This window comes from Rhinopithecus roxellana, chromosome 8 (assembly GCF_007565055.1).
Source record: "Rhinopithecus roxellana isolate Shanxi Qingling chromosome 8, ASM756505v1, whole genome shotgun sequence".
Lineage (NCBI taxonomy): Eukaryota > Metazoa > Chordata > Mammalia > Primates > Cercopithecidae > Rhinopithecus > Rhinopithecus roxellana.
This window is the reverse complement of record NC_044556.1, coordinates 133,174,582-133,187,571: the sequence shown is the minus strand read 5'-3', so window position 1 is coordinate 133,187,571 and position 12,990 is coordinate 133,174,582. Positions and strand designations below refer to the sequence as shown.

At 39.8% G+C, this 12,990-nt stretch overlaps 1 protein-coding gene and 1 long non-coding RNA gene across 2 annotated transcripts in view; one reads left to right on the top strand and one right to left on the bottom strand.

Moving 5' to 3' along the window:
- Nucleotides 1–255: 255 nt before the first annotated feature.
- Nucleotides 256–12,990, bottom strand: part of LAMC1 (laminin subunit gamma 1) — a 121,268-nt gene continuing 108,533 nt past the window's right edge. The window contains exons 22-28 of the mRNA XM_010368927.2: nt 12,249–12,393; nt 11,017–11,166; nt 10,646–10,760; nt 9,221–9,420; nt 7,985–8,143; nt 5,325–5,424; nt 256–3,319 (exon numbers count right to left, since the gene is read on the bottom strand). Coding sequence (XP_010367229.1) covers nt 3,063–3,319; nt 5,325–5,424; nt 7,985–8,143; nt 9,221–9,420; nt 10,646–10,760; nt 11,017–11,166; nt 12,249–12,393 — 1,126 coding nt within the window. The 3' untranslated portion in view covers nt 256–3,062. The remainder of the gene's footprint in view (nt 3,320–5,324; nt 5,425–7,984; nt 8,144–9,220; nt 9,421–10,645; nt 10,761–11,016; nt 11,167–12,248; nt 12,394–12,990) is intronic.
- LOC115899080 lies at nt 4,508–7,401 on the top strand. Its single transcript, XR_004058685.1, has 3 exons — nt 4,508–4,696; nt 4,864–5,022; nt 7,222–7,401. It is a non-coding gene; the product is annotated as an uncharacterized LOC115899080 (long non-coding RNA).

The window sequence follows — 12,990 nt, the reverse complement described above, 5'->3', positions numbered from 1 at the left end:
CTATCTAGCTCTTTACAGAAAAAGTTCACCAACTCCCAGACTACACTGCAGCATCCCAACTTGAGAGGCATATATATACATACACACACACACACACACACACACACACACACACACACACATACATATACTGTATGTATACTGAATTATCAAGAAAATAAGTCACCCAAAGAAGATATTATGTATGGCTTTTCATTCATTATACCTTTTAAAACATCTTATGTCCCCAGTACCACACTCAGGCCACACCAAATATAAAGGGTTACAAATATTCAGATTTTATTATAAATAAAATACTGTTTTTCTTAAAACATAAAAAATGCCAAGTGTTGCATTTTATTAACCACCCTGGAGAGCAAGGCTGTAGAGATTAAGGCAAACAGCTAAAGTGAAGGCACATATAAAAGGTCCACAGTTGGAATTCAAAGGAAAAAATTCTGGGAAAAACAGCAGTATAATAATCCCTGTGTCACCCAACATTCTGCAGCAGCCATCCTGTCAATTACATTACATAAACTACAGATAACTGGAGCTAGATGATAAAATAATGGCTGTGTTGCAGGAGTGTAATTAAGTTATCATCTTGTAAAGAACCTTTTATTTTAAAAATAAAATTCTGTTTAAAAAATATACCACATAGGTGGAGAAGAAAATAACAAAAAGAAAGTTAAAAGGAAACCAAACCAAACCAAACCACCCCATTGTTGCCTGAGACTTGCTGGAGTGAACTTCACCCAAACTAGCTTGGCAGTCAATCTTCAGTCCTTTTCTGCAACCTTGACCAAATGTATATGTTAGGATGTAGCCACTTAATGACATGAACTAGCCAGGAAATGATGATGTGAAAACTTGGCAAGAGCATGCCACATCTCCTGCCATTGTAAAAGAGGCCTGGGAGAAGCAGCAGAGTGAAAGCTCAGGAGTGTATCAGGTCAAAACACTTGTGGTAAACTCTGGTATATCCCAAGTAGATGGAAACAGGAAGTGGGATCATCAAGAACTAAGTTACACCACCTCTCCCAGTCTACCCATCAGTAGCATTGTTCCTGATGCCCTAAAAGTGCTCAAAATGCACTCTCTTATAAAATTGACCTATTCAGCTCCAACAATGGCCAGAAAGGGCATTTCTCCCTCATTCCTGGCTAGTCCCACTATGGCGTCAAAGATCCTCTTCAGCAAACTTTCCTAATCCTACCATAGCTTGTCAACCTGGCATTCCTGCTGTGGAACATTGTAAAACCATCGTGCTGCAGGTTAGGATCATCAGGACTGCAATGGAAGAGGACCCAAGTTACCTCTTTACAGTGGCTGGGTGTGGAGGAAAGCAATGATATTAATTTTAGAGAAGGGAGATGCTGCAAACACAAGGCAGAAAGCAAAGTAGTGGGAACAAGCACAATCCAAAGAATTCTAGATGGAAGGGAAGGAGGTATTCAGATACATTGTGCCAGTGAAGAGAAAAAATTGAGCAAAGTGAACACAGAGTGCCAGTCTAGAAATAGGACCAAGTATATTTACATAAATTCCTTATTCTATAATCATGATAAACAAAACACAAAACATTCACACAAAAATATAAATTTGAAATAATTAATAGCACCAGTGTGTCAGATAATAGTTTCTTTCCCCCCACCCCGCCCCTGCTACGCAAAGTACAAAGTTGCATAGTGTTAAAGGCTATATATGAATCTCAAAGGCGGGTTGGTAGGAGGAAGGGGGTGTGTGGCAGGGAATTGTCACACTGTGGTCTTAAAACCACAGAGCCGAGGATCAAAAGTTGAGAAGCCCACTAGGAAACTCCACGTAAGGGTCTTCCCTCTACACTTAAGAGGGAAGGTTTAGAGTGGATTTAAATCACAAAGTGCAGGAACTCAATAGCGTTGGCAGCTGTGTGAAATACTGAGTGCAAGTATTTGCCACCAGGATTTGGCAAACAATGTTTTTTGAGGGATTCTGGAAGATGGAAACAGAAGAAAACTGGAGCTAAGGGTCACATGTCTCATCTCTCTACAACAGAAGAACAAATGGATACACGGGATTCTGACAGTACAAGCTGCCATCTAAGTTTTATCCCTTTGCCAGAAAAGACTAGGACGAGGAGGCTTGTTTTTCTTCTGCTTTGTCAAGACCTTAGGGATTAACTGTTCTCTGCCAGATACTTAACACTAGTTCCAAGACTAACTAATAAAAAAGCTGTAAGAATTAGTTTGATTTTGAAAACAAAACTTTAGTGGTTATCATATCCCTATTTCTTCTGTGTAAGTTCCATTTATAAGAATATCAAAAGATGTCTTTTGGTCTATTGGTGAGTGCAAGCTGCCCATCCAGATTTAAATTATCAGCTGCCCAAAGATCTGAAAAAAGTTCATCTTCCTAGTCAATTATTAATATACTAGAAAAATCTTCAGCCATGTTCACCTGGAGATTTTTATAAATAATTGCATCCTGACCCATGGATGGCTCAGTGTCCTACACTCAAAATAGCTAAAAGCACTGATGGATGGCTACCGACATTCTAAATGACCAATACCTTTGGCACAGGATGTTTATTTCCTTTTGCTTAGAAGGAAGAGGGGCAGGAGATGCAGATGCATTTTCTTTATCCATGGACTGGATATACTGGCCATCACAATGCTACTGTTAGTAGCCAAACTTTTCCTTCATAGAAACAAGAGTACTGAGACTGAGTAGGTTCTGCTGGTATTGATGAGACAGGGGAGGGCTACTTGCTCTGCCCCGGCATACACGGGCTCACACGATGTGCTTATGCCACCGTACAGTAATGTAGGATGCCACGTCCTCACGCAAATCAGAAGGGAAAGTGTGGGTAAGGTAGCAACGTGAGTGGAAGAGAGACTTTATTAGATAAAACCCTTTGTTCCCGATTCAGGATGTTTAATTTGCTTCTCTTTAAACTTTGTGACTTTTCCTGGTTCAAAAGGACAGTGATGGACAGCAGCAGAGGAGTGGGGTCTGAAAAATGCAATCTTTGTGTCAAGGCACTCTGTGGCCTCACAACTGCCCCCCTGTCAGAGGGATGCTGCCTTCCAGCCCTAATGACGCTAGGGCTTTTCAATGGACGGGGTGTTGAAGCAGCCAGATGGTAAGGTCTTCCTGATGTCTTCCAGATTGCGAATGTCCTTCATGATCTCCTCGATATCTCGATTATAGTCCATGATGGCAGCCTCCTGCTTCTTGGCTTCATTCTCCAGGTCAGACACTTTCCTATCAAGATCGCTGACCTTCATTTCATCTTTGGCTTTGTTTAGGGTGCCTTCAATCTCGTTTAGCTTATTCAGGTCCACTGTGTCGAGCTGCCCTGGAGGTCAGAAAGTACACAGAAGAGAACAGACACATTCAGGAAGAATGATCCCTTCACAAGTACCTCCACTAGTCTCTAGGCCCAGCAGCTGCCACTCTGCACAGGCAGCCCTGCAAATGTAACTTGCAGATTGTTGATGTCACACAATGGTATAAAATATGCAAACCAAGTACAAACGCTGACCTAACCCAGCAGGGATGGGTCTGAGCATATAATTATTATCAAGCTGGGTGTTTTTTTCTGAGACAATGGTTTTTGCAGAATGTTTCCTAAATGCACAGCTACCATGTTCTAGACCTTAACCTTCACTTGTGGTTTTGAGGGTCATCTGATAACATTTAATACCTTTTCCAGGTGTATACATGTAAGCTATGTGTCATTTTAGTGCCATCAAAGATATACAAATCTCTAAGAACCCTAATCCCTCAGCTCTTAGAGATTCCGGGGAAGATGGGTTAGTTTTAGAAGGTCACTTTCTGCTTTCAGGAGTTAAGACACTATTAGGAGCCTTCCTATGGAAAATGGCCAGGAGTAAAATGCTGAAATAATTTCAGTAGGTCTTCACTTTAAGCTTAGCAAGAAAAAGAGGCTCTTTTGAAAGAAGTGAAATGTTTCCATAACAAACAAAAGCAGACACAATGGAGAGCATTTCATGCACACTTGATTAAAGTCTCACAAAACCATTTTTCATCAGTGATTCTCAGATGTTAAATAATTTGCCCAAGTTTGCACAGCTTATAGGCAACAAAGCAAATATACTAACCCGAGTCAGATTAATGTTAAAAGTCTACCTGTTCCACAAAAAGCTTTCTCTTCTAGCTTATTTTCATTTGATATCCGTCTGTTGGCACATAACTTATTCTTGACATTTGAGACCAATAAAAAATAGCCCCGTAGCCCCCCACCAAAACAAAATGCACCAGGCATTAAATGCTAGCAAATTAAAATATAATGCCTTGCTACGAAGAGTCCTGGCTAGAGTGCTGACACTTTATAATGGAGTCCGGTGACAAAAGTGCATCTGTCCCAAAATGAAGCCTGCTCCCTATCACCCTACCAAACGGGATTAAAAGAAGATTTCCTTGAAAAATCAAGGTTTTTCTCTCTTTTGGCATGAAAGCTTTCCCCTCATCAGACTGTCCTTACTTAACAAATGAAGAGAATTCCAGGCAGTAAAGTCATGACCAGTTTTAAGTGTTCTTTTTCATTTTTTAAATTGAGACAGGGTTTCGCTCTGTTGTCCAGGGTGGAGTGCGACAGCTCACTATCATCTCAAACTCAGGTGACTCACCTGCTTCAGTCTCCTGGGTATCTAGGACTACAGGCGCATAGCACCACACCCAGCTAATTTTTAAAATATTTTGAAGAGACGAGGTGAGATCTCCACCGCTATGTTGCCTAGGCTGGCCTCAAACTCCTGGCCTCAAGCTATCCTCCTTCCATGGCTTCTTAAAGTACTGGGATTACCAGTGTGAGCCATCACACCCAGCCTGTGTTCTTTTATTCTACTATTGAAATTCTTTACTTTAAATCCCTTAAAGATACTGCCAGCAAGATGAGTTAAGAAAAATCACTCTTTAGTTATACAATGATACTGGACCATAAATGCCACCCTAGCTCACAATATATCTTCAAAATACAAAAAGAAACTGCTCAGACCACGATGTTCTATTTAGGGCAAGGTCCACAGAAGACACCTAGTAAGTGCTTGTCACATTAACACGGCCTGAAGTCATGATTCAGGTCACACTGTAAAGCTGACAAATCATCAGTATGGTAAAGAAGCAAGCTGCTCTTAAAGACCCTACTGTGCAAGACAAACACTGATTTTATAAGGCTTTCAAAAATAAGCAAGAGCAAAAGGAAATATTAATAATTAATGACTTAAAAGGGATTCATGTAAACCTATATCATCTGCTTTTGAGTCAACTGTACTGTATCAGATCCCAAGAACAGTACAAAAGATTCAGAGACTGAAAAAAATGACTCTATAGCTACGTACCCAGCTGTTCCAAGAGGTCATTAATAATGCTGAGGAGGCTAGTAACAGAGTTCTTGGCTTTTCTGGCATTGATCTCGGCTTCTTGAGCAGCCTGTGAAGCCTGTGAGGGAAAAATGAGGCAAAAAGTCCTGATCGTATGTTTTCATCTTCTTTAAATCTTTTTTCCCAATGACTCAACAAATTTAAATTTGCGGATTTTCTTCCCTTTTCTAACTTAGGAAATTGAAATCTCTCACTGCCTTTTTTCTTTTTTTTCCCAGTGTGGCTACTGCATATCTTCATATTGAGGATGTTATTATTTCTACTTCATCAAAGTTACGAGTAGGCAGTCAGGATGCTTACACTCACTAACTCACTATATTTGTATTTCAAAAATTATCTCCTTTTCTCATGTTCTCACTCAATAATATATGGAGGTATATTCATAGTAAAACCTATTAAGCAGAAACAAGTTATTTTTTAAGGATGATTACAGGAACTACGTTTCAGAACCAAAACGTCCTTCGGGACACTCTTAGGGACTTATTAGAAATGTCCTATTCTTTGAAAATTTTCATAGTTAAGCTCTTCTGTAAACTCCCCTTCCACATGCAATGACCCAGCCACAATACCCCTGACACACATACTCGTTTATTGGGGCAATATAATTTACATTTTAAAAACCAAACAAAGGTAAATACACTTGGGAAATTCCATGAAACCTGAACAAATAACTGTGCATGAGTCATAGGAAACAGCAATGGAAGAGGAAGTATCTAAGTATCAGAAAACAGATGTTCTCACAAATAAATCTAGTTGAGATTTAAGTGAGTGGCTTTGAGCCTCTTACCACATAATTGCTTTTCCTAGTTTTGGGTCAGGACAACGCAAACATTTTGGGATCAAAACAATGTGAAGATTTAAAAAAGAACAAGAAAGCAAGGCAAAAAAAAAAAAAAACGCTTCACAAATAAATGATTAATCTCTGTCCAAATGGCAGCTGTCCTTATTGAGCATCCACAAGCTTGTCTGCGAGTATAAAACGAGGGAGAAAGGACCCTGCCAGGGCCGGCCAAGAGCGATGCCCCTGCATTTAACCTGTGGTCTCCAGCCTCCTCTTTCAAAACTATGAAGCTACAAACCTTCATTCTTCTGTTAAAAAATACATTACAGACTCAAATAATACTGGCCAAATGTTGGCCTTTCAGAATTGACAGAAATACAAATGAGATAGTACATTTGAGGGTGGTTTGTTTCCTTAGAAGTTATTTACCAAAAATAATAAAAGATCTTCTTTCACCCTTTGAACTAAACCAAAATCCTTTTTTGAAGCTCCTAAAGAATATACTGTTTTCTTTCAGTATGTTTTAAATCTAATGTTTCTATAACCATATTAAAAATGAAATCCATATATGCTCAACATATGTGAGAAATATCTATTTTTTTAACTTCATATTAATTTTTTTTTTTTTTTTGAGATGGAGTCTTCCTCTGTGGCCCAGGCTGGAGTGCAGTGGCGTGATCTTGGCTCATCACAACCTCCACCTCCCAAGTTCAAGCGATTCTCCTGCATCAGCCTCCCGAGTAGCTGGGATTACAGGCACCCACCACCATGCCCACCATGGTTGGCCAGGCTGGTCTCGAACTCCTGACCACAGGAGATCTGCCCACCTCGGCCTCCCAAAGTGCTGGGATTACAGGAGTGAGCTACTGCGCCCAGACACCTTTATGGGAATTTTTACTTGAGCCACACCATGACAGAGAAAATAAGGATAATCCAAACCAACACCCACCTCCCACCCCCACCTGCAAAAAGCATAATAAAATCAGCTGTTTGCACAGGGAGAGTTTCTTTTATCACTTCCCTAGAGTCTTCACTGAGATTAACAGGCTTTGTACTTCTTTTTTCCATCCCAAGGTGAAAATGACCCACACTGAGGGACTCTTTGTTTTTTTTGCAGCAGTGAACAAAGGCCTCTTCCTTGCCACTGAAAGTGAGCACGTAAACAAGTTCATGTATGTCATTACCACGATGGCTACACCCAACTGGAAAAAGAATATTCCTACTGTGACTCCATTAAAGTCATTTCAAAGCAAAATATAGCATAGAACAGAAAAATGGACCTTAGTTCTTCCTTGGGCCATTCACTGACAAGTCAATTTTGTTATAAATGGTACCTTGCATATACATTACCACAAAAGGTGAAAAATTAAACTAGATGTAAGTTTCACATGTTTTGGTTGGGTGGTGGACAATGCCATCTTCAAAAATCTCTTATATACAAGAAACCTGTCTTTGTCTCTAAGGAGCAAGGTGCTGGGAGAACAAGAATAGGAGGAAAATTAACTTTTTGCTGCATTCCTTTTTTATTAACATTTATGAATTACCCATTGAAAAATATAAACACATACTTTTTAATGTCCTAAAACGTCAAACGTGTAAAACAATGTTTTACTTTTAACTGAGTAACTTTGGGACACGACAATTGTGCAACAAAAATAGCTGGCAGAAGATCCAAATTCTTTGTCTTCTATGTAAGCTACTAACCCAATTCTTGACGAGACAACGTGATAAAAAACAGAAGTCAATATAAAAAAGATCCTTCTTAACAAGTGGGGGATCTCTATTATTAAACACTGTTCACTTTCTGCCAATGAGCAAATATACCAAAACCTCTTACCATCCCTGCCATCATCATGTCCTGGTCAGCATCATCTTGTTTTCTCTTTAGCTCTTTTTCTGCTTCCTGTAGTTGCTTCAACATATTGTTCACCTCATTATCCAGATCTGTAACTTCTGCAAAAGTTCTTTCAGCTTCTGCCTTGGTGCTGGTGGCATTCTAGGCACAAAAGCAAATTGCAATTTTTTTGAAAAATCTTTCCTTTTTCTCAAGTATGCTCCCATTCCTTTTATAATTTGTAAAATGGCTCAAAAATATAATCCAGAAAGAATAATATATTGATTTATACTATCTCATGACTCACATTATCAATTTGGGTTATAAATAATAGTAAAACAAAAAATTACTACCCACATGATAACATTTTGTATTTTATCTAGCACTGTCATTTGTATCCTATTCTTTAATCCTGGAAACTTCTTTTCCATTATTGCCATTTTTAGTTGGGGTCACATAGATAGTAAATAATAAACATTTAATGGCATACACTTTCTACAACATCATATTGATTAGATGCTTTCACTGAGATAAAATTTAAATTCAAAGCTAGCTTGGTTTCTTCTTGGCGGTTCATCATAATATACAAAAAGACCACAATCCTGAAATATGAGTATTTTATAAAATATAATTAATCTAAAAGCCAATTGTTCTAAGGAAACTAAGAGGTTTCTCAGATTCTTAAGTACCTAATTCTAAAATTGCTCCAATCTTTCCTTTAAACAAAACAGACTGACCTTGAAGTAAGAGAAAGCCAGACTAAAAAACATTATTCTTTAAGATGAATCCTAGCAGTGGCAGCTATGGGAAATCTCTCCTAGGAGTAGCTTACATATGGCGATATGCTTGAAAGGGGGACTTGAAAGTTGTATTGATAAGGCACACTACATATTGAAATAAATACCACCTGTCTAGGTCAAAGAAGAATGTTTATTTAGAAAAAGTCTGATTCTTTGTGGGAATGGTCTCTACAGACCTCTGAAACCAGACCTCACACTGAGACACAGTAGAAATTTTAGAGTAAAGCACTCTTTTACTGATTCCCCCTCCTCAATCAATGTGGATACCTACTCTCACGCCTAGTCAAAAGAAAAAAAAAAAAAAGAGAAATATGGTTTAAGACAATTTTACTGAAGTTCAGGGAAAAAGTCTGCAAAGGCTCTGAGGGTCTGGAAAGAAACTGGAAAGTGACTAGAGAAAGATATGGGCAGAGACTCTTGGAGAAGAGGAAACGCACACCTTTTGGACAGCGCTCGCGATCCTCTCCGCCTCATGGGCCTTGTTCTTGGCCTCTGTGGCGTCCGCCGCAGCGTTGCCCAGGGCCTGCTGGGCTTCCCTGGTCTTTTCATTGGCTTCAATGATGGTCTGGTTGATGGCAGGAATCTTCCTTAGTGCCTCCTCTGCGGCTGTCTTGTTATCGTTCACGCGCCTATCAAAATCTGAAACGAGTTCAAGGACACATTTGAGCTAAACTCCCAACAAGTAAAAAGGGGGCCTTTCAGGGAGTTCCAACTGAATTTTGTTTTTGAACAATGGAAGTCAGGGTAAAAAATGGAAGACAGCACGGGCTGAAGTTTTAGAAGTTACACATCTCTACAGAAAAGGTCTCCCAGGTAGTGTTACAGAAATGTTCCCCGTTTCTGGAAATAGAATTCTTACTTGAACAATGTGCTTTAAAATGCAGAGTGCTGAGCATCCCATTACCACTACCTCAACCATTATTAAAAGCTGCAATTTATTTAGTGTTTACTGTGTGTTGGGTACTGAGTTAAGAGTTTTGTATCTTTGATATAAAATAGGCTGTATTATTTTTATAAGAAAATTGAGGATTAAAGAAGTTAGATGACCTGTGGTGCAGGGTGCAGGGTTTTGAACCAAGACCCCCTGACACCAGAGCCCATACTTTGAAATACTATTTTTTTTTTTTTTTTTGGAGAGACAAGGTTTCACTCTGTCACCCTGGCTGGAGTGCAGTGGCACAATCACTGCTTACTGCAGCCTTGACCTCCTGGGCTCAAGGGATCCTCCCACCTCAGCCTCCCAAGTGGCTAGGACTACGGGTGTGTGTCAGCATGCCTAACTAAAAAAAAAAAAAAAAAAAAAATTGTAGAGATGGGGTCTCACTATATTCCCGTGAGAAACTGGTCTTGAACTCCTGGCCTCCAGGGATCCTCCCTCCCAAAGTGTTGGGATTACAGGCCACTGTGCCTGGCCCATACATTCAACTAGTATCCTGTAAAGCATCCTGTAAAGCTTCTCTATTTATAGAACCTATGACTATTTTATCAGACATGAATTCACAGTGGCTCAGTGAATTGGTCACATTTCTCTTCTCTCTGGGGTGAAGAAGAAAAAAAAAACAACAAAACATCAGATGCCACTGGCAGAGAAAATGAAAGATATTCTCCATTTACCTATGTAAGTTCTCTAAATAGGCATCTTGATTATGTGAGTTTGCCTAATAAGAAAACATCTTTTTTAAAAAATAAATTCCATATGCAGGGATAAAATGACATGAGTTCTGGGATTTCTCTTTGAAATGCTTTAGCATAAAAAAAGTAGGCAGCTGGGGATGAAGTAATAAATATGGTAAAAGGCATGATTAAAAAAAAAAATCACTCTAGTGGTGGAAGCATTTGCCCCTGTTATCTCAGTCTTTTCTACCTTTCAGGTTGCTGAGAATGTCATTAGCTTCTTGTAAGGTATCACGTCCCTTCTTTGCAGCTTCTTCGGCGAGGGCCTTGGCAGCATCAGCTCGGGCTAGGAGTTGGTCTGCGGTCTGCAAACACATGGCAGATGAGAGGATGAACCCTCAAAGCAAATCCCTTCTGTCTCCTGGACAGACAAGGCTCTCCAGAGGTGCCACCCTGAGACTTGCCAGCATACAACATGTTAGGGTGCTCTCTCAGCACTACGGTCTGCTCTCTCAGCACTACGGTCTGCTGTCTGCATCAGAGAGACAAGATCACCACAGACCCACTTGGACTGTTCAAATGTTGCCTCAAGAAATGAAGCGACCTGCAAATCAAACCAACCTGCTGTTCAGTCTTTCCTTTCTCCAGAAGGTTCTTGACTTCAAGTTCCTTCCCTCTCATGTCTTCTCTGAGGTCCTCATAATCTTTCAATTTCTGGTCAATCAGACGTTCCAGATTCTCAGCTTCCATCTTTATGTTATTTGCTTCATTCTGTGAAAACCAAGTAAGATCACTACACTTTGGATAAAACATTTAAATTAATGAAAAGGTAGGCTTAGGAACTCTGTAACACCTAATACTCAATTGATATTTTTAAAAGAACTGCACAGATCAAGATTTTATGGGCTTTTTTTTTTTAAAATGAGATATATTTCGGACTCACTGAAATTCACAGCATCCACATACAGTTTGATGAGTTTTGACAAATGTATTTCTGCATAACCAACACCTCAATCAAGATACAGATTTCCATCACCCAAGAAGCTCCCTCTTCTCCCTTTCCACCTGATCTCTACTCCATCTTTCCAACACTGTGCCTGCCATTGTTCTGCCTATTTTCTAATTCTAAATATACAGAATCAAACAATCTGTACATGTCTGAAGAGACTTAAAACCTTTATGACAAAAATCAAGTCAATACCTCAGATATAAGAAGTGAAACTTAGTAAATCTCAAGCTTAATGCAAAAAATACACCATTTATACAGAGCTTGGAGTGAGGATCCATGATTAGAGTACAGATATGAAATAAAATCCTACCAATTCCAAAATATTTTACCTGCCCCACAACATCCTGCTATAGTCCTTTAATTAAACCATTCTCTCTTATTTCTCTCTAGGTCTCTACTAGACAGAGCCTGGGGGTAAATGTCTACATGTACTCTGTTTTAACCAATTCAAATGTATTATAATTTGGATTTGTACTAAAGACTTAGGAGTGATTGTTCATATCATTAGTCTTTGCTATTTAATGTTTACAATCACAGGATTCTTTACCTTGATAAGTTTTGTTTTTGTTTTTTTAAGAAATGGGGTCTCACTATGTTGACCAGGCTGGTCTTGAACTCCTGGCCTCAAGCGATCCTCCCACCCCACCTCAGCCTCCCAGGGCTGGCATTACAGGCGTGAGCCACCATATCTGGCTACTTTGGTAAGTTCTATTAGCATATGTGAAATAGACTCAACTTTACCAGCGAGTCAGTGGGAGGACAGAGGGATGTGCAGAGCAGTCGGCTCTCACATAGACTTGGGGGAGAGACAGGGTGGGGCTGTGCGTACAGGCTGCCCCCATACCTCCAGTGTCTCAGAGTCCAAAGGGCTCAGCTGAGCCACGCTGGCATAGATCTCCACAGCTTTGTCACCGGCCCTTTTGGCCTCCTCATGTACTCGGGCAGCTTGTTTTTCCAGATCCTGTGAGATGTTCTTCGCTTGTTCATACCTAAGACACAAATAATGTGATTTAATGACAACTTAGCTGCTTTTAGCATCTTAATGTTAACCAGATTAACATGATCATGTGATAATATGCCCAAAACCTCAAAGGAAATGCTACATTAAAATGCTTGCATCTTAATAACAACATTTTGCATATTTACATTTTCTCTTATCATTTCTATTTATACTGTATGGTTTGGCGGGTACGGTGGCTCACACCTGTAATCCCAGCACTTTGGGAGGCCAAGGTGGGTGGATCACCTGAGGTCAGAAGTTTGAGACCAACCTGGCCAACATGGTGAAACCCTGTCTCTACTAAAAATACAAAAATTAGCCTGGCGTGGTGGCAGGTGCCTATAATTCCAGCTACGCAGGAGGCCGAGGCAGGAGAATCACTTGAACCCGCGAGGCACAGGTTGCAGTGAGCCGAGATCACGCCACTGTACTCCAGCCTGGGGAACAAGAGTGAGACTTGGTCTCAAAAAAACAAAAAAAAACAAAAAAAAAAGAAAAATTTTTCTATAATGCATGGCTTACCATATATTTTCTTATTTCAGACACCCTTTAAAGATCTGTAGTTCAATTATGTTTCCTCTACTTT